This window comes from Crinia signifera, chromosome 2 (assembly GCF_055691185.1).
Source record: "Crinia signifera chromosome 2, ASM5569118v1, whole genome shotgun sequence".
NCBI lineage: Eukaryota > Metazoa > Chordata > Amphibia > Anura > Myobatrachidae > Crinia > Crinia signifera.
The window spans coordinates 401842944-401870911 of NC_139218.1; the positions used below are offsets into that span (position 1 = coordinate 401842944).

General features: G+C 54.1%; 1 protein-coding gene across 1 annotated transcript; it reads right to left on the bottom strand.

The window, feature by feature from the left end:
* Nucleotides 1-2000: 2000 nt before the first annotated feature.
* Nucleotides 2001-20287, bottom strand: LOC146058329 (uncharacterized). The gene is made up of 8 exons (XM_083170601.1): nt 20258-20287; nt 17939-18607; nt 17725-17862; nt 14421-15773; nt 11548-11736; nt 9809-10513; nt 7474-8268; nt 2001-3306 (listed from the first exon to the last, which is right to left on the bottom strand). Exons 2-8 carry the CDS (start codon nt 18552-18554, stop codon nt 2435-2437), a joined length of 4668 nt encoding a protein of 1555 aa, XP_083026727.1. The 5' UTR covers nt 18555-18607; nt 20258-20287; the 3' UTR covers nt 2001-2434.
* Between the last annotated feature and the right edge of the window lie 7681 nt (nt 20288-27968).

Genomic DNA, 27968 nt, shown 5'->3' on the forward strand with positions numbered 1-27968 from the left:
GGGCGCCCCGGTGCCGGGGGGGGGGTGTGGTACCTGTCGTTCGGCGCTGTTTATTTAAATCTGGCGGCGGAGGCAGCGGGGGTCCCTGCAGTCCATTAAAAATCACGAGCGCTATCCGCCGGGCTATGCGGAAGTGCTTCTAGTGTGAAAACACTGGCAGCACGCTGATTGGCTGAGATCAGCGTGCGCCGTGCTGCCAGAGTTATCACACTAGAAGCGTTTCCGCATAGCCCGGCGGATAGCGCTCGTGATTTTTAATGGACTGCAGGGACCCCCGCTGCCTCCGCCGCCAGATTTAAATACACAGCGCCGTAGGACAGGTACCCGGGCGGCACAAAATGCCGCCCTCCAGTGGCCGGCGCCCTAGGCAAATGCCTAGATTTGCCTAGTGGTGGCGCCGGCCAAGTGGTGGGAGCTTACGCTCAGATCCCAGGGACAGCGTTACACAGATATAGTCTATTAAGAAATGGTGGTCACTGGGTACAGTATCAGATGGCGCTACGGTCTGCAGTAACATCCACGCAGGAAACCGACACCATGGACAGACGCCAGGTCTAACACATGACACCTAAACTACTGCAGTGGCCAATTCCCTCTCCTGTGTGCACAGCTGACATTACCCATAGCAACCAGATTCTGTCAATCATTTGTAGGATGCAGTAGAGCAGGGGTGGCCAAACCGGTCCTCGAGATCTACCAACGGTCCATGTTTTCCAGATAACCTAGCTGGTGCACAGCTGTAGTCATTACTAACTGTCACATTTACCAGACCACCTAGCTGGTGCACAGCTGCAGTCATTACTAACTGTCACATTTACCAGATCACCTAGCTGGTGCACAGCTGTAGTCATTACTAACTGTCACATTTTAAAACCAGCTGCATCATTCCTACTATAGATCCACAGGTTGCCTGGAAAACCTGCACCGTTGGTAGATCTTGAGGGCCGGTTTGGCCACCCTGCAGTAGAGAAATGATAGACTAGAATCTGATTGGTTGCTATGGGCAACATCCCCTCTTAATGTTTAGAAACGTTAGTAAATGTACCCACGTGAGTGAAGGCAGGTAGTCCAGTACACAGAGCTCTGGCTGGAGTGTCACATTCCTATATAACCGGGGCCGGCCTGCATGGATGTCTGCTATTGCCACTGCCACAAGCCGGGGCCGCCAGACTCGCCCTGCCACAAGCCGGGGGCCTCCAGACTCGCCCTGCCATAAGCCGGGGGCCGCCAGACTCGCCCTGCCATAAGCCGGGGCCGCCAGACTCGCCCTGCCACAAGCCGGTGGGCCTCCAGACTCGCCCTGCCATAAGCCGGGGGCCGCCAGACTCACCCTGCCATAAGTCGGGGGCCGACAGACTCGCCCTGCCATAAGCCGGGGGCTGCCAGACTCGCCCTGCCCTAAGCCGGGGGCCTCCAGACTCGCCCTGCCATAAGCCGGGGGCCACCAGACTCGCCCTGCCATAAGCCGGTGGGCCTCCAGACTCGCCCTGCCATAAGCCGGGGGCGGCAGACTCGCCCTACCATAAGCCGGGGGGCCATCAGACTCACCCTGCCATAAGCCGAGGGGCCATCAGACTCACCCTGCCATAAGCCGGGGGGCCATCAGACTCGCCCTGCCATAAGCCGGGGGCCGCCAGACTCACCCTGCCATAAGCCGGGGGCGGCAGACTCGCCCTGCCATAAGCTGAGGGGCCATCAGACTCGCCCTGCCATAAGCCGGTGGGCCTCCAGACTTGCCCTGCCATAAGCCGGGGGCGGCAGACTCGCCCTGCCATAAGCCGGTGGGCCTCCAGACTTGCCCTGCCATAAGCCGGGGGGCCATCAGACTCGCCCTGCCATAAGCCGGGGGCCGCCAGACTCACCCTGCCATAAGCCGGGGCGGCAGACTCACCCTGCCATAAGCCGGGGGGCCATCAGACTCGCCCTGCCATAAGCCGGAGCTGTCGGACATGGTAGAGGGGTAAACCATGTGGCCCATGTGGCTCTGTGCATTGCACTAGCAATGACCGTAATTGTATTTGTTGCCTGTGTCTGTATAATAATATTCTTAGCTACAATATAATACAGTAAAGCGCGTTACAGCCCATAGTGGTACCAGGTACCCAGACCCTGCACACAGGGCTGCCTTCCTCAGCACGGAACCTGGCACAGCTCCTATGGTGCAGAATGGGCACAGGGGCCCGTGAAGCAGATTCGCTCCCCCACCGCCCCACAGCTGAACATGGGGTACATGTTATAGTACCCGGCTGCACACTGCACACTGACAGAACACAACACAGCATTATAGTTCTCAGATCATTTATGTAAAATCCTCATGTGACAACATCATCCTGACTATAGGCGCCGCGCCCCCGTCACTCCACACCCACATATTCCAATATATTCCTAGTGGTTTAGGGGCCATGGGTACAAATATATCAGCAACCAACCGCTCTCAGGTATCAGAGACTGTTCTGTGACTCTGCGTGTGTCGGATCAGGGCGGAGCTGGAGCAGAAGCTCCGCCCACAGACCTGGCAGCGAAACGGGCGCTCGCCCGTGTGCGTCCTCAGGTGGATGATCAGACTGGTCTTCTGAGAGAAGCCCTTGTTACACACGTCACACTTATAGGGCTGCTCCCCGGAATGGGTCCTCTGGTGCCGGTGCAGGACGGAGCTGCACTTGAAGCTCTTGCCGCACTGCGGGCAGCTGAAGGGTCTCTCCCCGGTGTGTGTCCTCTGGTGACGCACTAGGAAATAGTTACAGGTGAACGTGCGCCCACATTCGTGGCACATGAACCGCTGGTTTCCGCTGTGGCTCGCCAAGTGCCTCCTCAACTCCTTAGAATGGGAGAAATTCAGATGACAGACGCCGCACTTGTAGAAGTGTTGTACAGGGAGGGACGGAGCACAGGGCTTGGGGGAGATGTTTTCCCGAGGTTGCCGGCTGCAGTAGGAGCTCCGGTGCCGCAGTAGAGAAGATCGGTGGCTGAAACTTTTCCCGCAGTCTGAACAGACCAGACAGCGACCCACCACGTGAACGTTGCGATGTGCGGTGAGAAGAGGCTGGGACTGGAAGTACTTGCCACAGTCAGGGCAGATAAACGCAGTACCGCCATGACCCTCCGCACCTTTCCCAGTGTCCTCTGCCAGATCAGTAACGGTCTCTAGCCGGATGTCTCCATCCTCACAGCGCAGACCTGGCTCAGTCGCAGGCGTCGGACCACCCAGCACCGGCGTGCCCCCCTCACTGTCCTGATGTACCGCACAGGTGGGTTCCTGTTTGATGGGTTGGGCCTGTTGCGGGTTCTTCTTTGTTAACCTTTTCCCTGAGTTAAAAAGAAAGAAAGAAAGGTTCAATTGTGCGACACGACAACATACATGTAACGTCGGCGTGTACTATTGTATGATCTGAAAACGTCAGCGTTATACTGTAGACCAGGGGTTCACAATCCAGTCCTCGGGACAACGCACAGTTCACGGTTTTCTGCTCACCTCACAGGTGCATTCATTACTCATTGACACATTTTAAAAGATCCACAGATGGAGTTAATAATTTCTGTGATGAGACCTGCAAAACATGCACTGTGTGGGGTCCTGAGGACCGAGTTTGAAAACCTGTGGTGCATTATGGTCTCACTGAGGTAATGGGTTCAAATCCCACCATGGCCCTAACTGTCCCTAACTGTGCAGAGTTTGTATGTTCTCCCCGTGCTTGCGTGGGTTTCCTACGGGTACTCAGGTTTCCTCCCACAATCCAAAAAATATCTATTTTTTTTTTCTCTTTAATATTTTAATTATATTTTCCCAGGAAAAATCACACATCTAGGCCTAGATTGCATCAATATAGGAGCAAGGTATGAGCGCTAGGGACTGGTGGTGATGTGCCGTGTACAAAGGCTGCCATGTGGTAGAGGGATGCCACCCTCAGCACACAATTGTTAATACATGTATTCCCAGTTTTAGCCTCAATATGCATGCATGCAATTAATTGTTTTTATTGTGAATTACTAAGTTGTTATTAAATTGTATTTTTTTGTGTGTACATACGGTGCCTAGTGGTTTTTTCCTCTATTCTCTAGATTGCATGAACCAGGACCCAGCCCAGTGTAACCTTTGGAGCCTTGCAGGGTGTGTGTTTTCCTGGGAACACTCTGCAATACCACCCTAGGCTCCATCATCGCCCCGGATAAGGGAGAATCCTGTATCGGACCTTGTTTTTTACTTGTTCACCTATTGAATTGTTTTTTTATTCCATTCTATTCTTCATGTTTTTTAAACAATAACTATTTTTGTGTAGTTTCACTCAGTGCGCCAAGGGTCTTCTCTATTCACCCATTCCACATTTACCTACGGGGGTTGGAAACACCCAGAGGGATCCAAGCTGCCTAGTTAACGCTGTTCTTTTTCTTATGTTTACTCAGCTAAGCACCGCAGGGATCTGCCGGATCGGTACTTGTGTAGTTTCACGGCAGCAGCCCTGCGTAGTCAGCGTAGTGTCCTCGTCAGGCAGCTAGTCACCGTACTGTCCCTGGGAGCTGCAGCTCTGTCCCCGTCGTCCATGGCAAGCCCAGTGAGCGCCTCTCACACAGCACCGGTAACCGCCAGATCCCCTGCACTGGCGGATGCCGGCGGAGAGGAGATCATGCGGGTGCCGGCGGAGAGGCGCTCCACCTGTCTGAGACGCTGGAGCGTCTCAGTAATTATTGCACCAGGGTACGGCAACCCTGGCTGTGTCCGCTTCAGGGAGATGGGGTTAGGGGTTCGGTAGCACGTGCGTCTCCTGCACAATAAAGGACACATTGCCAGTGCGCCATGTTACATACTGGCAAATGCCTCCATTTCAAACCCCACTATCCACCCCAGCCCTAAGTGCAGCGAGCCCCGCGAGGGGACGCGTTACGCGTCCTCCCGACCTGCTCATACCCCCCCACTATCCACATCGGTGTGGAGTTGATTTTATAAAGTGTGGCGAGCGTAACGTGCCACGCGAGGGGACACGTCAAGTAATTTGCGTCCGCTCGCCACGCTTTATAAAATCAACACCTCGCCGCCGTGGATAGTGGGGAGGATGCGTACCGTGTCCCCTCACGGGGCTCGCTACGCTAGCCACACTTCGGGCTGACGTGGATAGTGGGGGTGTTTCAGGAACACATTCACACCGGTCAGGTCAGGCAGGTTAAAAGTGGTCAATGGTTCCCACACAATCGAATAAGCACTGACACACCGCTGACTGACCGCGCCAACTGCGTAACGCTGACTGACCGCGCCAACTGCGTAACGCTGACTGACCGCGCCAACTGCGTAACGCTGACTGACCGCGCCAACTGCGTAACGCTGACTGACCGCGCCAACTGCGTAACGCTGACTGACCGCGCCAACTGCGTAATGCTGACTGACCGCGCCAACTGCGTAACGCTGACTGACCGCGCCAACTGCGTAACGCTGACTGACCGCGCCAACTGCGTAACGCTGACTGACCGCGCCAACTGCGTAACGCTGACTGACCGCGCCAACTGCGTAACGCTGACCGACTACGCTAACTGCGTAACGCTGACCGACTACGCTAACTGCGTAACGCTGACCGACTACGCTAACTGCGTAACGCTGACCGACTACGCTCACTGCGTAACGCTGACCGACTACGCTCACTGCGTAACGCTGACCGACTACGCTAACTGTGTAACGCTGACCGACTACGCTAACTGTGTAACGCTGACCGACTACGCTAACTGCGTAATGCTGACCGACTACGCTAACTGCGTAATGCTGACCGACTACGCTAACTGCGTAATGCTGACCGACTACGCTAACTGCGTAACGCTGACTGACTACGCTAACTGCATAACACTGACTGACTACTCTAACTGCATAACGCTGACTGACTACTCTAACTGCATAACGCTGACTGACTACTCTAACTGCATAACGCTGACTGACTACGCTAACTGCGTAACGCTGACTGACTACGCTAACTGCGTAACGCTAACTAACTACGCTAACTGCGTAACGCTGACCGACTACGCTAACTGCGTAACGCTGACCGACTACGCTAACTGCGTAACGCTGACCGACTACGCTAACTGCGTAACGCTGACCGACTACGCTAACTGCGTAACGCTGACCGACTACGCTAACTGCGTAACGCTGACTGACTACGCTAACTGCGTAACGCTGACCGACTACGCTAACTGCGTAACGCTGACCGACTACGCTAACTCCGTAAGCTCCAACTACGCTAACTGCGTAACGCTGACCGACTACGCTAACTGACTACGCCTACTGCGTAACGCTGACCGACTACTCTAACTACGTAACGCTGACCGACTACGCTAACTCCGTAAGCTCCAACTACGCTAACTGCGTAACGCTGACCGACTACGCTAACTGCGTAACGCTGACCGACTACGCTAACTGCGTAACGCTGACTGACTACGCTAACTGCGTAACGCTGACTGACTACACTAACTGCGTAACGCTGACTGACCGCACTAACTGCGGGAACACAACACTGATTCTGACAGGGACACTACGCTGACTACGTAACTGCCGCCGTGTAACTACACAAGTACCGACGGATCTGACAGATCTGATCTACATGACGGATCTGATTGATCTGTGCAGGCTTCAGCCAAATATGCCGAATCCAGCCCTTTTACATCGAATGGTACGAATAAACGCGTTGATACCCATTCGCTCTCAGTACATTTACTCTGATATGTCAGTGATGAGGGAGACGGTGCTGAATCCCACATACAATGTTTAGGTGCCCCCTACCTTACACACAGGGCTAGAATGAGGAGTGACCTGGAACTAGAACATGGTAATAACACGCACACGTGCGCAGCGCAGCGTTATGCACTTAATGTGGTCTCAGCTCCTCAATCCCAGAAGAGTCAGCCTATCACTGCGAGCTTGGGTCAGGGTATGCAGGAAGGTCGGGGAATTGGTGCTGCCCCTCCTGGCAGTAACCCTGGCCTCGGCACACCTACAAAACATGGCTGACCCCCCTCCCTCCATGCAAGCCACCGCTACCCCCAAACAGCCAGAGCATATCAATTGTGCTACGGCTGGGGGTGCAGATCAGTACACATCGCTGCTATATTGTAGGGAGCATTCTCCTACAGAGGCCTCACTGTCCTGTACCTTCGGGATAGCAGTGAGATAAGATTGGGAAAAGGCCTCAAAATACATCACTTAGGTAACAGACAAATACACATAGGCTAACAATGCCACACACAGCTGAAGGACAACAGCGACACCTGCAGGTACTGCACAGCATATAAACATACGGTACTTGTGTAATATCTGGGCGCCCGATTTTTTCATCGGGTCGGAAAAATCGGTCGCATCGCATCTGATCGCATGCCTTAAGTTAAGGAATGCAATCAAAAAATCGGGCGCCCAGATATTACACAAGTACCAAATATACTGATGCTGCTGGGATATCTGGTCACACACGCACACACTCACTGCTTTATACACGTTACACTGACCTTGCCTATCACATCGGTGACTCTGTGCATGTCGGATCAGGGCGGAGCTCGAGCAGAAGCTCCGCCCACAGACCTGGCAGCGGAACGGGCGCTCTCCTGTGTGCGTCCTCAGGTGGATGATCAGACTGGTCTTCTGAGAGAAGCCCTTGTTACACACGTCACACTTATAGGGCTGCTCCCCAGAGTGGGTCCTCTGGTGCCGGTGCAGGACGGAGCTGCACTTGAAGCTCTTGCCGCACTGCGGGCAGCTGAAGGGTCTCTCCCCGGTGTGCGTCCTCTGGTGACGGACCAGGTAGAAGTTACAGGTGAAGGTGCGGCCACAGTCCTGGCACATGTAGCGCTGGGCTCCGGGGTGGCTTCTTAGGTGTCTCTTCAGCTCGGTGGGGCTTGGGTAAGTCTCCTGGCAAATGCCGCACTTATAGGGGCGCTGAGCGGATTTCGGGGAAGGGATGCTGGGAATTTGGATGTTACAATGCACATTTCTGTGCTTGGAGAGCGCAGAACGTTGTACGAAGCCTTTTCCGCAGGCGGAACAATAGAAAGGTCTCTTTCCTCGGAGATGCGGCGGTAGGTGAGCCGGGGATGTAATGCTCTGGTCCGTATCGCGGCGTTTGCTACAAGTCGAATCCGTCAGCTCCTTCAGAATGTCTGTTCCAGGCTTAGTATCTATCGGGGGATCTTTCTCCGCTGCGTCGGCATCTATGGAAACTTCGCGGCTCAATTTCTCCAAAGCAAATATTTGGGCCTTCCCAGAATTCTTCCCTACGGGATTTCTCGTCTTCCCCCTTCGCTGACCTGCGACAAACAGACATCGGTGAATCTATGTCGCCCTCGCGGCTTCTGTACATATGCTACACAACAGTCTGAGGCACTGGAATACTACAGAGACAATAGGACTGATTCAGACCTGATCTTCACCACGCCACCCTGCCCGAGTTCCCCCTGCCCTGTGCACGGCTGCAAATACATTCGCAGCGGTGCACACTGGGAAAACTCACCCTTGAATGGTTTTCCCCCTTACTCGGTGCTGCAGAGACCGTGGAAGATCGGGATCACTGATGACATCAGCGGGCCTCCCTCCCCGCCACCGGACCGTCTGCATTTTTAGGCGGCACTCCCAGAAAATGCTGGGGTGCTACCTACAAACGTCCCCAGCTGTCAATCAAGTTGCAAGCTTCATTCGCAAAAGATAGCAGTAAACGGAGCCGAATTAGCCCCAATATGTGACATCGATATATTTTAAAGGTTGTATATATTGTGGGGCAGAAAAACATCCAATGGTATACACACGTCCTCTACACCTAGCCGCAATATGCCGCGTGATGCCAGACACCGATAGCATGACCGTATCTGTCCCGTAGTCACCAACCTGCAACTACAGCAACACATGTACAACAGGGGAAATGGAGCACAAAGCTGCAGCATCGCGCACAGACGTACAAGCGTCGCACCTCGCGGGAATAACAGCCGTAGGTCGCCCTCGGCAGTATGTCGCAGGCAAATCAGATGTTCATCGCAAGCCGGGTAACACCACCTGGCGCCCCGAGAAGGGGCGGGACCGCAGCAATAGCGAATGAGGACACTTCTATATACCAGGTAACAGCTCACCGACAGCCACTGCCAATGGTTCATGTAATAATAGGAAACGCTAAACTTCTAAGGGGCTTATTCTAGATCTGGTCCGGAAAGGGGTTATTCAAACCTGATCGCAAAGCACATTTTTTGTGTAAAAGAGAAAAAAAGAAATAGATAGATATCGAAAGACAAAACAGTGCGCAATTGGTCAATTACAAATTAAAACCACATTTGTGTTAAGCTGTGTACACACGGTGCAATATCGCTGAGCTACCGCAAAGAATAAAGCATAAGACCACTGTCAAAGTGGTTACAGCCCCTACGCGTTTCGTCACACGGACGTCTTTGCGGTGTGTGTATACCGCCACTTGTGGTGCGTGACCCCGACCCTTGTGGTGGATTGTGCTTTTAATAAATGGTTTTTTGAACTTGTGTTAATTGCACTATGGAATGCCCGTTCTTTCTGTTGTAGATATATATATATCGCGTGTGTTCAAGCTGAAATCTATATTGCAGTGTAAAAATAATGCAACCAGTATTTACCCTGCACAGAAACAAAATAACTCACCCAAATCTAATTCTCTCTGCACATGTTACATCTGCCCCCCTGCAGTGCACATGGTTTTGTATATTAGAGAAAAAATGTGCTTTACATACAGGTCTGAATAACCCCTTTCTGGACCAGAATCAGGGATCCAGAATACCATTTCAGGGCCCATTCCAATGCACTACGTGCCATATATATTACCGCAGTACCCACCTCTCCTGCCTCTCCTGTCCCGGTGACTGTGCTGGTGCCGCACCAGGGCCGAGCGAGAACAGAAGCCTCTAGCGCAGACGGAGCAGATGTACGGCCGCTCCCCGGTGTGCGTCCTCCCGTGGATCACCAGGCTCGTCTTCTGCGAGAAGCCCCGGCGGCAGACCTGGCACCTGTAGGGTTGCTCACCCGTGTGCGTCCTTTGGTGTCTCACTAGAAAGTAGTTACAGGTGAAGTGCCGCCCGCAGTGCTGGCAGGCATACCGCTGCTGTCCTCTGTGCTCCGCCAGATGCCTCCTCAGCTCGCCGGTTCCCGCAAAGTTCTGGTTACAGATGCCGCACCTATGCGAGAGGTCAGAGGTCGTCTCAGAGAGACCATTGGCGGAGGTGCGTGGTTTCCGGCAGTGACAGCTCTGGTGTCGGGCGAGCGTAGATCGGTGACCAAAGATTTGACCACACTGGGAGCAAGTGAACCGTTTGTGGATCTTCTCATGCGCCACCAGCGAGGTTGGAGATCCAAAGGTCTTACCACAGTCCGGGCAGATGATCCCACCGCCATTATTAGAGTCTGTAAAGTCCCCACAGGGATTCCCATCTGATGCCCACCTCCCGGGTTCTTCACCCGCCTCTGTGCATCTTCCACCCGCATCCAGCAGAGGTTTCTGATCAGGTTCTACAAGACTTCCCGCGGGTGATGCCTGCGCTGTGTCTGCAGAGGAGAGGAATACATATAATTACGGATAACGCTGAGGGAGTACACACCAGTGCGGCCCAGGAGAACCTCTACGCTCAATGTAATCAGTAACGGGTAGCGGAGAAGCCAGAATACAATATGAGTCACTTACATAATGCGGAATACACAATGATAACTAATACAATGTAATCCTGTGCTAATAACACAGCGGAGCATCAGGCCTGGTATAGGCACAATTACATACATCTCTGGGAATTCGGTACTTCTGTAGTTTCACGGCGCCAGCATGGCACTGTGCTACTTCCGGGTTCTACGCTCGCCACAAAATATGTCAAAAAAAGTAACTTAACTCCATGCCAACATGGATAGTTCATACCCCCACTATCCATGTTGGCATGGAGTTGATTTTAAATAGCGTGGCGAGCGAAGCGAGCCCCGCAAGGGGACTCAGACGCCATACTGGCGCCGTGAAACTACAGAAGTACCGGGAATTCTGCCCATGAGCTGGCAGTCAGGAGATGGCGCTCTTCTACGGATGTTCTCATTGGCATCTTACCAGCGGCAGTGACGCCTGCCACAATTAGTCTGCCCGCTGTGTTCAGGTGCACAGCGCACACACCCGCAATCCATAGGATCGCACGGTAAGCATGCTGCTGCACCTGTGCACAATACCCGGACCGGACCCAAGAGTATAGATGACAGACACCTCTGGAAGGACAAAAAATGGACAAAACCATGCTGCACTGCTGGTGGGGCTGATGTAACATGGTGCAGAGAGGTAATTGGGGTATGTGTAAATTGAAATTGCAGTGTAAAAATAAAGCAGCCAGTATTTACCCTGCACAGAAACAATATAACCCACCTCAATCTAACTCTCTCTGCACCTGTTACATCTGCCCCACCTGCAGTGCACACGGTTTACCCATTTTGAGAACAATTTCGTCCTGCGACCAGTCCTGAATTAGGCCCCGTATCTGACGTGCCTTCGGGTTATAAATAGGTTACATGCCTGGTAGAAGCTGGATTGTCGGACGCCGTCCGCGTATTACCGTAATGTGATTGCTTCTTGGCGCCTTGCGTTTCCACCATAAGTTTTCCTTGCAAAGTGCCAGAGTCCATCTGCTGCTCTATCCAGTGCGTGTTCTCCACAGCCCGGAGCGCACCGCTGCCGCCAGATGCCCTCAGCCGCCTTCTGCAATGCCTCCTTCCTCCAGCAGAGTGCCTCACGCCTCCCTTTGCTGAAAGGAAACAAGGAACGTACATTACAGCAAAGAGCATGCTGTGCCGCGTCTCAGCGGTGATCAAGTGACAGATCTGTCACACGGAGGACTAAGAGGTGACATCAGGAACACGGACTTCTCTACATCATGCTACTGTGTGCAAATATCCAACATACCAACACGTCTAGCCCAGGCCTCTCAGTATACGGGAGACTCGCCCCAAACATACCAACACGTCTAGCCCAGGCCTCTCAGTATACGGGAGACTCGCCCCAAACATACCACACGTCTAGCCCAGGCCTCACAGTATACGGGAGACTCGCCCCAAACATACCACACGTCTAGCCCAGGCCTCTCAGTATACGGGAGAATCGCCCCAAACATACCAACACGTCTAGCCCAGGCCTCTCAGTATACGGGAGACTCGAACTGTGTAAAGCCCCAAACACACTAGGCCAATATACTGTCTGGGGCCGCGGTTGGCCGATATTATGTGTACACACTAGGCCGCGGCCAATATACTGTAGTTATCAATATCATCTGGGGCCGCAGGTGGCCGATATTATGTGTACACACTAGGCCGCGACCAATATACTGTAGTTATCAATACCATCTGGGGCCGCGGGTGGCCGATATTATGTGTACACACTAGGCCGCGGCCAATATACTGTAGTTATCATTATCATCTGGGGTCGCGGGTGGCCGATATTATGTGTACACACTAGGCCGCGACCAATATACTGTAGTTATCAATATCATCTGGGGTCGCGGGTGGCCGATATTATGTGTACACACTAGGTCGCGGCCAATATACTGTAGTTATCAATATCATCTGGGGCTGCAGGTGGCCGATATTATGTGTACACACTAGGTTGCGGCCAATATACTGTAGTTATCAATATCATCTGGGGCCGCGGGTGGCCGATATTATGTGTACACACTAGGTCGCGGCCAATATACTGTACTTCACAATACCATCTGGGGCCGCGGGTGGCCGATATTATGTGTACACACTAGGCCGCGGCCAATATACTGTAGTTATCATTATCATCTGGGGTCGCGGGTGGCCGATATTATGTGTACACACTAGGCCGCGACCAATATACTGTAGTTATCAATATCATCTGGGGTCGCGGGTGGCCGATATTATGTGTACACACTAGGCCGCGACCAATATACTGTAGTTATCAATACCATCTGGGGCCGCGGGTGGCCGATATTATGTGTACACACTAGGTTGCGGCCAATATACTGTAGTTATCAATATCATCTGGGGCCGCGGGTGGCCGATATTATGTGTACACACTAGGTCGCGGCCAATATACTGTAGTTATCAATATCATCTGGGGCCGCGGGTGGCCGATATTATGTGTACACACTAGGTTGCGGCCAATATACTGTAGTTATCAATATCATCTGGGGCTGCGGGTGGCCGATATTATGTGTACACACTAGGCCAATATACTGTAGTTATCATTATTATCTGGGGCCGCGGGTGGCCGATATTATGTGTACACACTAGGTCGCGGCCAATATACTGTAGTTATCAATATCATCTGGGGCCGCGGGTGGCCGATATTATGTGTACACACTAGGTCGCGGCCAATATACTGTAGTTATCAATATCATCTGGGGCCGCGGGTGGCCGATATTATGTGTACACACTAGGCCGCGGCCAATATACTGTAGTTATCAATATCATCTGAGGCCGCGGGTGGCCGATATTATGTGTACACACTAGGCCGCGGCCAATATACTGTAGTTATCATTACCATCTGGGGCTGCAGGTGGCCGATATTATGTGTACACACTAGGTCGCGGCCAATATACTGTAGTTATCAATATCATCTGGGGCTGCAGGTGGCCGATATTATGTGTACACACTAGGCCGCGACCAATATACTGTAGTTATTAATATCATCTGGGGCCGCGGGTGGCCGATATTATGTGTACACACTAGGCCGCGGCCAATATACTGTAGTTACCAATATCATCTGGGGCTGCGGGTGGCCGATATTATGTGTACACACTAGGCCGCGGCCAATATACTGTAGCTCACAATATCATCTGGGGATGCGGGTGGCCGATATTATGTGTACACACTAGGCCGCGGCCAATATACTGTAGTTCACAATATCATCTGCGGCTGCGGGTGGCCGAAATTGTGTTCACACACTGAATATACAGGTTCTCAAAGTCGGTCCTCAGGACCCCACATGGTGCATGTTTTGCACATAATCACAAGTGAAATAATTAGCTCCACCTGTGCCAGTCAGTAATGAGTGCACCTGTCGGGTGACCTGGAAAACATGCACTGTGCGGAGTCCCGTGGACTGAGTTTGAGAACCACATCGTTCAGTGAAATTACCGGGACCTGCTGACCATGCGGGTATGGGCTATATAGCCAAATTGACCTGCATGTTCAGAAGACGCCGGGGGTCGGTAATATTATGTGTACACGCTAGTATATATAGTAACAGATATAGCTCACACAGCCCTGTCTAAGCAATGTCCTATATTATATCCTCTGTCTAGTGTGCGGGGGGCTTCGGAATAGACCCCGGACCAAGCCGAATAAGGTGCAGCCCCTATACCAGAGCTGGGTCTGATGTCAGTGCTAGGCGATGGCCAAGCGTCCTGTGCCCCCACAGAATGTCAGAGATAAACCCTATATACCCGACAATAGCCCAGAAACTACTCACGTGTCCGATTCCCACCATGTCTGCCACTCTGCACGTGGCGGACCAGGGCGGAGCTGGAGCAGAAGCTCCTCCCACAGACTTGGCAGCAGAACGGACGCTCCCCGGTGTGCGTCCTCAGGTGGATGATGAGACTGGTCTTTTGGGAGAAGGATCGCGTGCACACCTCACACCGGTACGGCTGCTCACCCGTGTGCGTCCTCTGGTGTCGGCATAAGACGGAGAGGCACCTGAAGCTCTTGTTGCACTGCGGACAGGTGAAGGGCCGCTCGCCCGTGTGTGTCCTCTGGTGTCGCACCAAGAAGTAGTTACAGTTAAACGCGCGGCCACATTCGCGGCACATGTAACGCTGGTCCCCGGTGTGACTTCCCAGGTGACGTCTCAGCTCGCTCAGGCCCGGGAAGGTCAGCTGACATATGCCGCATTTATTGCTGATGACGGGAGAGGACCGGCTGGCGGGAGAGCTGCAGTTTCCTGTCCGGGCGCCACAGTGCGAGTTCTGGTGCCGCGTAAGAGAAGATCGATGTCTGAACGTTTTCCCGCAGTCTGCGCAGGAAGGCGGGTCTCTGGCGTGGGTGGTACAATGGGCATGGAGATCAGACTGGGAGGACAACATCTGACCACATTCAGAACATATAAAGCCATAGGTAATGTTTCCCTCCGCGGGGGCATGCATCGCCTCACCCCCCTGCTCTGCGTACCCCTCATACATGGAGTCTTCCTGCACGCTGGCAGCGCACTGTCCCCTGTCCTGACGCTCTGCATACCCCCCAGACACGGAGTCTTCCTGCCCCCCGGCAGCGCCCTGTCCCCTGTCCTGACGCTCTGCGTACCCCCCAGACACGGAGTCTTCCTGCATGCTGGCAGCGCCCTGTCCCCTGTCCTGACGCTCTGCGTATCCCCCAGACACGGAGTCTTCCTGCATGCTGGCAGCGCCCTGTCCCCTGTACTGACGCTCTGCGTACCCCCCAGACACGGAGTCTTCCTGCCCCCCGGCAGCGCCCTGTCCCCTGTCCTGACGCTCTGCGTATCCCCCAGACACGGAGTCTTCCTGCATGCTGGCAGCGCCCTGTCCCCTGTACTGACGCTCTGCGTACCCCCCAGACACGGAGTCTTCCTGCCCCCCGGCAGCGCCCTGTCCCCTGTCCTGACGCTCTGCGTACAGATCTTCTTGCTCCCTGGCAGCGCCCTGTCCAGTCTCCTGATGCCCTGCATACAGATCAGGCGGGGAGTCTTCCTGCACGCTGGCAGCGCCCTGTCCCGTGTCCAGGCGCTCAGCACCACCTCCAGGCTCGGCAATGGCTGCCACATCATCTGAGCAGTCATTTCTCTGCAGACTGATTCCTGAATTCCGATCTGTCAAGTAAAGCATGAAACAAGTCACTGTCCCCAGATCTATAATACACTGTACAACGTAACATTTACATGGTCTCATCATTGTGATTGTCCTGCCTCACTTATATCAACATCATTAATGCTGGGAGCCCGGTAATCCGGCTCCTCCATCACTAACGCTGGGAGCCCGGTATTCCGACTCCTCCATCACTAACGCTGGGAGCCCAGTAATCCCGGCTCATCCATCACTAACACTGGGAGCCCGGTATTCCGACTCCTCCATCACTAACGCTAGGAGCCCAGTAATCCCGGCTCATCCATCACTAGCGCTGGGAGCCCAGTAATCCCGACTCCTCCATCACTAACGCTGGGAGCCCAGTAATCCCGGCTCATCCATCACTAACACTGGGAGCCCGGTAATCCGACTCCTCCATCACTAACACTGGGAGCCCGGTAATCCCGACTCCTCCATCACTAACGCTGGTAGCCCGGTAATCCCGGCTCCTCCATCACTAACACTGGGAGCCCGGTAATCCCGGCTCCTCCATCACTAACACTGGGAGCCCAGTAATCCCGGCTCATCCATCACTAACGCTGGGAGCCCGGTAATCCGACTCCTCCATCACTAACGCTGGGAGCCCGGTAATCCGACTCCTCCATCACTAACACTGGGAGCCCGGTAATCCGACTCCTCCATCACTAACACTGGGAGCCCGGTAATCCCGGCTCCTCCATCACTAACGCTGGGAGCCCGGTAATCCGACTCCTCCATCACTAACGCTGGGAGCCCGGTAATCCGACTCCTCCATCACTAACGCTGGTAGCCCGGTAATCCGACTCCTCCATCACTAACGCTGGTAGCCCGGTAATCCCGACTCCTCCATCACTAACGCTGGGAGCCCGGTAATCCCGGCTCCTCCATCACTAACGCTGGGAGCCCGGTAATCCCGGCTCCTCCATCACTAACGCTGGGAGCCCGGTAATCCCGACTCCTCCATCACTAACGCTGGGAGCCCAGTAATCCCGGCTCATCCATCACTAACGCTGGGAGCCTGGTAATCCGACTCCTCCATCACTAACGCTGTCAACCCAGTAATACCGTCTCCACCATCACTAACGCTGGGAGCCCGGTAATCCCGGCTCCTCCATCACTAACGCTGGGAGCCCGGTAATCCGGCTCCTCCATCACTAACGCTGGGAGCCCGGTAATCCCGACTCCTCCATCACTAACGCTGGGAGCCCAGTAATCCGACTCCTCCATCACTAACGCTGGGAGCCCGGTAATCCCGGCTCCTCCATCACTAACACTGGGAGCCCGGTTATCCCAGCTCCTCCATCACTAACGCTGGGAGCCCGGTAATCCGACTCCTCCATCACTAACGCTGGGAGCCCAATAATCCCGGCTCCTCCATCACCAATGCTGGGAGCCCGGTAATCCGGCTCCACCATCACTAACGCTGGGAGCCCAGTAATCCCGGCTCCTCCATCACTAACGCTGGGAGCCCAGTAATCCGGCTCCTCCATCACTAACACTGGGAGCCCAGTAATCCCGGCTCCTCCATCACTAACGCTGGGAGCCCGGTAATTCCGGCTCCTCCATCACTAACACTGGGAGCCCAGTAATCCCGGCTCCTCCATCACTAACGCTGGGAGCCCGGTAATCCCGACTCATTCACCACTGATCCCAGAGGCTCTGCCAACCGTTACACGACTCAGAGATTCCTGTCATCTATAATGTCTTCTGACATGATCTCACACAAGTTGTCACATTATAATCCGTCCTATTCACACTGAGATGTCACAGACGTACAAGTAGAGCTTGCCTGTATCATAGTGACCGCTACTGTCTTATTGCAGATGTGGGTGCTACACATATGCCCGTCAGTCTCTGCCCCCTGCCTCCAGCCAGTCATGTGACCAGTAAGGGCACAGTGATGGTGTGGGTGGCACTGCAGTACGTCAGTATCCTTACCTATAAATCGGCTGTTAATCCCTTCCTCTGGGACATCCTGCGCCATGGCTGGGCACTCAGGCAGCGCTCTGTCCCCTTTGCCATCCAGGATCTGCAGCATTTCGGGACTCTCACCTGCCTCCATCAGCCGGTCTCCACCTGCAGGGGGGACAATGTATCAGGAATAAGCAGCATTGTGACAATTCATTCATTACAATGGTACTGGGGATCCCACCTTCCCCACGTCCTTCATATCGGTGACTCTGTGCATGTCGGATCAGGGCGGAGCTCGAGCAGAAGCTCCGCCCACAGACCTGGCAGCGGAACGGGCGCTCTCCCGTGTGCGTCCTCAGGTGGATGATCAGACTGGTCTTCTGAGAGAAGCCCTTGTTACACACGTCACACTTATACGGCTGCTCCCCGGAGTGGGTCCTCTGGTGCCGGTGCAGGACGGAGCTGCATTTGAAGCTCTTGCCGCACTGCGGGCAGCTGAAGGGTCTCTCCCCGGTGTGTGTCCTCTGGTGACGGACCAGGTAGAAGTTACAGGTGAAGGTGCGGCCACAGTCCTGGCACATGTAGCGCTGGTCCCCGGGATGGCTTCTTAGGTGTCTCTTCAGCTCGGTGGGGCTTGGGTAAGTCTCCTGGCAGATGCCGCACTTATAGGAACGCTGAGCCTCTAGCATCAGGCTGCTGGAAGGAACCGGAGCTTTCACCTTCTTGGTCCTACAGTGAAAGCTCTGATGCCGGATGAGGGTCGATCTGTGACCAAAGCCTTTACCACAGTCGGAGCAGGAATATACTCTGTCCATCATCACAGCATGAGAGGCCTTGTCATCTGGGCAGCACACCATCCCTGCACCAGCCTCTGGTTCCTCTATAGATGCAGTGTCCACAGGGGTCTCATCTGCGGAGAGAAGGGAAAGTGGACTCACGTGGCAGACAGAGATGTATGGGGTTACTGGTAGCCACAAGCACAGGAACCCACCAGCAGCCCCTGACTGTCAACACACGCAGACATACAGGGTCACCACTGACCTGATTACTACCCCCCCCCCCCCCCTCTCTCACCACTGACCTGGTTACTACCCCCCTCTCTCACCACTGACCTGGTTACTACCCCCCCCCCCTCTCTCACCACTGACCTGGTTACTACCCCCCATCTCTCCCCACTGACCTGGTTACTACCCCCCTCTCTCACCACTGACCAGGATACTACCCCCCCCCCCCTCTCACCACTGACCTGGTTACTACCCCCCCTCTCTCCCCACTGACCTGGTTACTACCCCCCCTCTCTCACCACTGACCTGGTTACTACCCCCCCTCTCTCACCACTGACCTGGTTACTACCCCCCTCCTCTCACCACTGACCTGATTACTACCCCCCCCCTCTCACCACTGACCTGATTACTACCCCCCCCCCCCTCTCACCACTGACCTGATTACTACCCCCCCCCCCTCTCTCACCACTGACCTGGTTACTACCCCTCTCTCTCGCCCCTGACCTGATTACTACCCCCTCTCTCACCACTGACCTGGTTACTACCCCCCTCTCTCCCCACTGACCTGGTTACTACCACCCTCTCTCACCACTGACCTGGTTACTACCCCTCTCTCTCACCACTGACCTGGTTACTACCCCCCTCTCTCACCACTGACCTGGTTACTACCCCCCTCTCTCACCACTGACCTGGTTACTACCCCCTCTCTCACCACTGACCTGGTTACTACCCCCCTCTCTCACCACTGACCTGGTTACTACCCCCCCTCTCTCACCACTGACCTGGTTACTACCCCCCCTCTCTCACCACTGACCTGGTTACTACCCCCCTCTCTCACCACTGACCTGGTTACTACCCCCCTCTCTCACCCCTGACCTGGATACTACCCCCCTCTCTCACCACTGACCAGGATACTACCCCCCTCTCTCACCCCTGACCTGGTTACTACCCCCCTCTCTCACCCCTGACCTGGTTACTACCCCCCCTCTCTCACCACTGACCTGGTTACTACCCCCCCTCTCTCACCACTGACCTGGTTACTACCCCCCTCTCTCACCACTGACCTGGTTACTACCCCCCCTCTCTCACCACTGACCTGGTTACTACCCCCCCTCTCTCACCACTGACCTGGTTACTACCCCCCTCTCTCACCCCTGACCTGGATACTACCCCCCTCTCTCACCACTGACCAGGATACTACCCCTCTCTCTCACCACTGACCTGGTTACTACCCCCCTCTCTCACCACTGACCTGGTTACTACCCCCCTCTCTCACCACTGACCTGGTTACTACCCCCTCTCTCACCACTGACCTGGTTACTACCCCCCTCTCTCACCACTGACCTGGTTACTACCCCCCCTCTCTCACCACTGACCTGGTTACTACCCCCCCTCTCTCACCACTGACCTGGTTACTACCCCCCTCTCTCACCACTGACCAGGTTACTACCCCCCTCTCTCACCACTGACCTGGTTACTACCCCCCTCTCTCACCACTGACCAGGATACTACCCCCCTCTCTCACCCCTGACCTGGTTACTACCCCCCTCTCTCACCCCTGACCACGCTCCTTTGGCCACATATGGGGTCTCACCTCTGGCTCACACGGTACACGCAGCGTTCTATGGCTGGACCCCCCCTCCTGTAGGCGCACGTGTACTCTTCCTCTCATTGCAAATACTAGGAGGAAGTAGTCCGGGCGATACCACTATGAGCGGGGAAGGGGCCGGGAAACACAGTTGGTACTGACAGCAGCAGTGTCACGTCATATTGTAGTTTCCGTTTCTGCTCCTGGACACCAGAGGGCGCTGTGCCTGTGTAACACATACTGCCTGGTGGTATAGTGCATAGACTGGTCATACCTGAGTCCTGGCAGCAGGGGCAGCACTGAGCATGGTACCTAATGCCCCCTATACCCTCACTGAGCAGTGTAATGCCCCCTATACGGGCACTGAGCAGTGTAACGCCTCTAATACCGGCACTGAGCAGTGTAATGCCCCCTACACCGGCACTGAGCAGGGTAATGCCCCCTACACCGGCACTGAGCAGGGTAATGCCCCCTATACGGGCACTGAGCAATTTAACGCCCTCCTATACGGGCACTGAGCAGTGTAATGCCCCCTACACCGACACTAAGCAGGGTAATGCCCCCTATACGGGCACTGAGCAATGTAACGCCCCCCTATACAGGCACTGAGCAATGTAACGCCCCCTATACGGGCACTGAGCAATGTAACGCCCCCTATACGGGCACTGAGCAATGTAACGCCCCCTATACGGGCACTGAGCAATGTAACGCTGCCTATACGGGCACTGAGCAATACCTCCCAACATGACCCTCTCCAGGAGGACACAATGCTCTGCTCCTGCACTTCCCTTTTAATTTATGATTACCAGCACCTGTGGTGACACCTTTCTTATCCATTAACCTGTTTTAAACAGGTGCTAGCAGTCATAAATTAAGAGGAAAGTCCAGAAACAGTCCCTCCTGAAGAAGGTCATGTTGGGAGGTATGGTAACGCCCCCTATACCGACACTGAGCAGGGTAACGCCCCCTATACCATCTCTGAGCAGGGTAACGCCCCCTATACGGGTACTAAGCAGGGTAACGCCCACTAAACCGGCACAGAGCAATGTAACGCCCCCTATACCGTCACTGAGCAGGGTAACGCCCCCTATACCGGCACTGAGCAGGGTAACGCCCCCTATATGGGCACCGAGCAGGGTAACACCACCTCTATCGGCACCGAGCAGAGTAACACCCCCCTATACCGGCACCGAGCAGGGTAATGCCCCCTATATGGGCACTGAGCAGGGTAACGCCCCCTATACGGGCACTGAGCAGGGTAACGCCCCCTATATGGGCACTGAGCAGGGTATCGCCCCCTATACGGGCACTGAGCAGGGTAACGCCCCCTATACCGGCACTGAGCAGGGTAACGCCCCCTATACCGGCACCGAGCAGGGTAACGCCCCCTATACTGGCTCCGAGCAGGGTAACGCCCCCTATACCGGCACTGAGCAGGGTAACGCCCCCTATACTGGCTCCGAGCAGGGTAACGCCCCCTATACCAGCTCCGAGCAGGGTAACACCCCCTATACGCCACCCTCTGCTAGGTACATGTGTCCCCATCCGCACGCTCCCGTGTCAGGACAGGTCTGGCGTAGATGCAGGATGTACATATCTGCGCATAGACCTGTATGATATAACCCGCCATATGCTCCCAGAGATCCGTCTGTCAACGAATCAGCCCCAAGTATGGGTCATAGGATCGACTGTATGACCCTCAGTGGACATAGGCCCTTATTCTGATCGGTGCGGCCGGAGCCGATTATGCGGCCAGGACCGTGCGTGCGAAACCCCGCCTTCCATACGGATCGCCAACTCCGTCTGTACGCGGTAAGAAGCTGGCCGAACGGACCGCACATGTATTTTTCACGGAATACGCCTTCTCCATCTCAGGGAACCTCCCCCATCATTCGATGGTCGCAGACTATCGAATGCAGGACCGTGTGCTCCGCCAGCTCCCGCAACCTCAGACCACACGGACATTTCTCCGTGCAAAAGCAGGGATCTGGGCGGGCAGCTGACATCCGGCAATGTCATATGTCCGCCCCCTACACGTGCGTCACGGCCGCATTACCATACGTACGCCCAGCGTTTTCATGGGAACTCCCATGAAACGCGGGGCGTACGCATATGGTAATGAGCCCAAATAGCCCTTCACGCCCCTCTCCACCCCCTGTTCGGAGTTTTCACATATCATGCGGGATTTGGCCGTACGCCCCGCTCGCACATGCGCAGACACAAAACATCGGTGGCCCGAACGCACGCGGATATATCCGCACCGATCAGAATAAGGGCCATAGTGACCGTATCCCTCAGGGACATCTCAGAGTATTTCTGGATTCAGCTACTGCCTGTAATTATATGGAACAGACACAAGAGGGCAGCACTCACTCATTAATGTAAAGCATACAGTACATTCTCAGTGTAGGGACGGCCACTGGTCGGCTAAACATCAATGGAATATTTAAAATATTGATGGTTTAAAACTATTTGGGCACGTACCATCGGGAGTCGGGGAGATCACTGCTATGTCAGGGGGTCAGGGATCGGGGAAATCGCTGCTGTGTCTGGGAGTCGGGGAGATCGCTGCTATGCCAGGTAGTCGGGGAGATAGCTGCTATGTCAGCGAGATCACTACTATGTCATGGAGTTGGGGAGATCGCTGCTATGTCAGGAAGACAGGGAGATCCCTGCTTTGTCAGAGAGATTGCTGCTATGTCAGAGAGATTGCTGCTATGTCAGGGAGATTTCTGCTATGTCAGGGAGATGCTGCTATGTCGGGGAGATCGCTGCTATGTCATGGAGATACTACTATGTTAGGGAGATCGCTGCTATGTCAGGGAGTCGGGATGATCGCTGCTATGTCAGGGAGATCGCTGCTATGTCAGGGAATAAGGGAGATCTCTGCTGTGCCAGGAAGTCAAGGAGATTACTGCTATGTCAGGGAGTCGGTGAGACCGCTGCTATGTCAGGGAGTCGGGAGATCACTGCTATGTCAAGGAGATGGGGAGATGGCTACTATGTCAGGGAGTCAGTGAGATCGCTGCTATGTCAGGGAGTCGGAGAGATCGCTACTATGTCAGGGAGATGGGGAGATGGCTGCTATGTCAGGGAGTCGGTGAGACCGCTGCTATGTCAGGGAGTCGGGAGATCACTGCTATGTCAAGGAGATGGGGAGATGGCTGCTATGTCAGGGAGTCAGTGAGATCGCTGCTATGTCAGGGAGTCGGAGAGATCGCTACTATGTCAGGGAGATGGGGAGATGGCTGCTATGTCAGGGAGTCGGGACATTACTGCCTTGTCAGAGAGTCTGGGAGATCGCTGCTGTGCCAGGGAGTCAAGGAGATTACTGCTATGTCAGGGAGTCGGTGAGATCACTGTTATGTCAGGGAGATGAGGAGATCACTGCTATGTCAAGGAGTCGGTGAGATCACTGCTATGTCAGGGAGATGGAGAGATTGCTGCTATGTCAGGGAGTTGGGGAGATCACTGCTATGTAAGGTAGATGGGAAGATCGCTGCTATGTAAGGGAGTTAGTGAGATCGCTGCTATGTCAGGTAGTTGGGGAGATGGCTGCTATGTCAGGGAGTCGGTGAGATCGCTGCTATGTCAGGTAGTTAAGGAGATGGCTGCTATGTCAGGGAGTCGGTGAGATTGCTGCTATGTCAGGTAGTTGGGGAGATGGCTGCTATGTCAGGGAGTCGGTGAGATCGCTGCTATGTCAGGTAGTTGGGGAGATGGCTGCTATGTCAGGGAGTCAGTGAGATTGCTGCTATGTCAGGGAGTTGGGGAGATCGCTGCTATGTCAGGGAGTCAGTGAGATCGCTGCTATGTCAGGGAGATGGGGAGATCACTGCTATGTCAGGGAGATGGGAAGATCGCTGCTATGTCAGGGGGTCGGGGAGATGGCTGCTATGTCAGGGAGACGGTGAGATCGCTGCTATGTCAGGGGGTCGGGGAGATCGCTGCTATGTCAGGGAGTCAGTGAGATCGCTGCTATGTCAGGTAGTTGGGGAGATGGCTGCTATGTCAGGGAGTCGGTGAGATCGCTGCTATGTCAGGTAGTTGGGGAGATGGCTGCTATGTCAGGGGGTCGGGGAGATCGCTGCTATGTCAGGGAGTCGGGACAATACTGCCTTGTCAGGGAGTCGGGGAGATCGCTGCTGTGCCAGGGAGTCAAGGAGATTACTGCTATGTCAGGGAGTCGTTGAGATCACTGCTATGTCAGGGAGATGAGGAGATCACTGCTATGTCAAGGAGTCGGTGAGATCACTGCTATGTCAGGGAGATGGAGAGATTGCTGCTATGTCAGGTAGTTGGGGAGATCACTGCTATGTCAGGGAGATGGGGAGATTGCTGTTATGTCAGGGAGTCGGTGAGATGGCTGCTATGTCAGGGAGTTGGGGAGATGACTGCTATGTCAGGGAGTCGTGAGATCACTGCTATGTCAGGGATATGGGAAGATCACTGCTATGTCAGGGAGTCAGTGAGATGGCTGCTATGTCAGGGAGATGGGAAGATCGCTGCTATGTCAGGGAGTTAGTGAGATCGCTGCTATGTCAGGTAGTTGGGGAGATGGCTGCTATGTCAGGGAGTCGGTGAGATCGCTGCTATGTCAGGTAGTTGGGGAGATGGCTGCTATGTCAGGGAGTCGGTGAGATCGCTGCTATGTCAGGTAGTTGGGGAGATGGCTGCTATGTCAGGGAGTCGGTGAGATCGCTGCTATGTCAGGTAGTTGGGGAGATGGCTGCTATGTCAGGGAGTCAGTGAGATCGCTGCTATGTCAGGGAGTTGGGGAGATCGCTGCTATGTCAGGGAGTCAGTGAGATCGCTGCTATGTCAGGGAGATGGGGAGATCACTGCTATGTCAGGGAGATGGGAAGATCGCTGCTATGTCAGGGGGACGGTGAGATTGCTGCTATGTCAGGGGGTCGGGGAGATCGCTGCTATGTCAGGGAGTCGTGACATTACTGCCTTGTCAGGGAGTTGGGGAGATCGCTGCTATGTCAGGGAGATGGGGAGATCGCTGCTATGTCGGGGAGTTGGGGAGATCGCTGCTATGTCAGGGAGTCGGTGAGATCACTGTTATGTCAGGGAGATGAGGAGATCACTGCTATGTCAAGGAGTCGGTGAGATCACTGCTATATCAGGGAGATGGAGAGATTGCTGCTATGTCAGGGAGATGGGGAGATTGCTTCTATGTCAGGGAGTCGGTGAGATTGCTGCTATGTCAGGGAGTTGGGGAGATGACTGCTATGTCAGGGAGTCGTGAGATCACTATTATGTCAGGGATATGGGAAGATTGCTGCTATGTCAGGGAGTCAGTGAGATCGCTGCTATGTCAGGGAGATGGGGAGATCACTGCTATGTCAGGGAGTCAGTGAGATGGCTGCTATGTCAGGGAGATGGGAAGATTGCTGCTATGTCAGGGAGTCAGTGAGATCGCTGCTATGTCAGGTAGTTGGGGAGATGGCTGCTATGTCAGGGAGTCGGTGAGATCGCTGCTATGTCAAGGAGATGGGGAGATCACTGCTATGTCAGGGAGATGGGGAGATCGCTGCTATGTCAGGGGGTCGGGGAGATGGCTGCTATGTCAGGGAGACGGTGAGATCGCTGCTATGTCAGGGGGTCGGGGAGATCGCTGCTATGTCAGGGAGTCGGGACATTACTGCCTTGTCGGGGAGATCGCTGCTATGTCAGGGAGATGGGGAGATCGCTGCTATGTCGGGGAGTTGGGGAGATTGCTGCTATGTCAGGGAGTCGGTGAGATCACTGTTATGTCAGGGAGATGGAGAGATTGCTGCTATGTCAGGGAGTTGGGGAGATCACTGCTATGTCAGGGAGATGGGGAGATTGCTTCTATGTCAGGGAGTCGGTGAGATCGCTGCTATGTCAGGGAGTTGGGGAGATGACTGCTATGTCAGGGAGTCGTGAGATCACTGCTATGTCAGGGATATGGGAAGATTGCTGCTATGTCAGGGAGTCAGTGAGATCGCTGCTATGTCAGGGAGATGGGGAGATCACTGCTATGTCAGGGAGTCAGTGAGATGGCTGCTATGTCAGGGAGATGGGAAGATCGCTGCTATGTCAGGGAGTCAGTGAGATCGCTGCTATGTCAGGTAGTTGGAGAAATGGCTGCTATGTCAGGGAGTCGGTGAGATCGCTGCTATGTCAGGGAGATGGGGAGATCACTGCTATGTCAGGGAGATGGGGAGATCGCTGCTATGTCAGGGGGTTGGGGAGATGGCTGCTATGTCAGGGAGACGGTGAGATCGCTGCTATGTCAGGGGGTCGGGGAGATCGCTGCTATGTCAGGGAGTCGGGACATTACTGCCTTGTCAGGGAGTCGGGGAGATCGCTGCTATGTCAGGGAGATGGGGAGATCGCTGCTATGTCGGGGAGTTGGGGAGATCACGTCTATTTCTATAAGTCGCTTGGACAATCAGGGAGAGTTGTGAAATATTGTCTCCTGCAGACGCTTACCCTGGGATCAGAGGCTATTTCTGTGTGGATAAGCCCCACGCCGTGTATGACACACTGCGCTGCAGCTGAGCTGGGGAGATATGGTCATGCTGGTAGTCAGATGTACACAACTATTCATTGCCTGCGGCAGCAATGTCCTATGCACGCCCCATCATGAGTAGTCTTGGGAATGACATGGGGTTGTGCCTGGTTACTAGCACACCTGCCTATTACTATATTATCCCCGCAGGAGATGCAGCTGATGGGGTGACGCGCTGTGGCACTGTCACTGCTATCAGCAGGGGGCGCTGTTGTCTATGGACTGTTCATTTCACACATGTAACAATTAATGATAATAATAACAGGTCTGGGGTGGGGCCAATGACTAAACACCATGGGTGACATTCTATGGGATGAGATTTGTGTTTTTTGGTGAATATTAGTAAAAAAAATGGCGACATCGCATTTTTCCTTGAAATCGCATATTTAATAGGATGCGCTAAGGGACGGATATCACATATTATGTCCGTTAAAGCATGCGGACCAAAAGTGTGTGAAAAAAATCAAATTTTTATCGCATCCAGATGTTTTCGTACAGAAAAGTATACAAATCGCTTATTTAATGCAATGCGCTTTCTCAAATCTCACTTTTTAGGTGTCTAATAATCGCACTTATTTCAGACCAGGTTCTGTTGGGCGATTTGGCCCAGAACTCACTTTGGTCAAGTGCATAAATGGTTAATTTCAGCACAGGTGCCCTCATTTTCACTCAGAAACACCCCTACATAAACCCCAACATCATTAAGGACACCTGTAAGGGTTTCAGACATGGAGATTTTGCAGAGTGGTTTGGAGTTGCTTATTTGTGATGTGGCCCATTTGGAGGAGCTGCGCAGGAGGGAGGAAGCTGCGCGCCAGATCCAGGTAGCCCCCCGACTACTGCGTACCCCACGTATGTATCGTGCTCGGCTGTACCTGGACTCCCTCTCGGATCAACAGGTTGTGGGGATGTTTAGGCTGAACCGCAATAACCTGTTGGACTTATATGAGCAGGTGAGAGATGATTTGGACCCTTTTGGGGGAGGTTACTATGCAGTGTCTGGGCTGCACAAATGAATGTGTGCCCTCTACTATTTGGCCACAGGCTCCACTCAGTCTGTGACCTCATGGGCCTTGGGGGTATCACAGGCCACTTTCTCTAAGCATTTTACTCAAGTGTTACTTGCTTTAAAGAA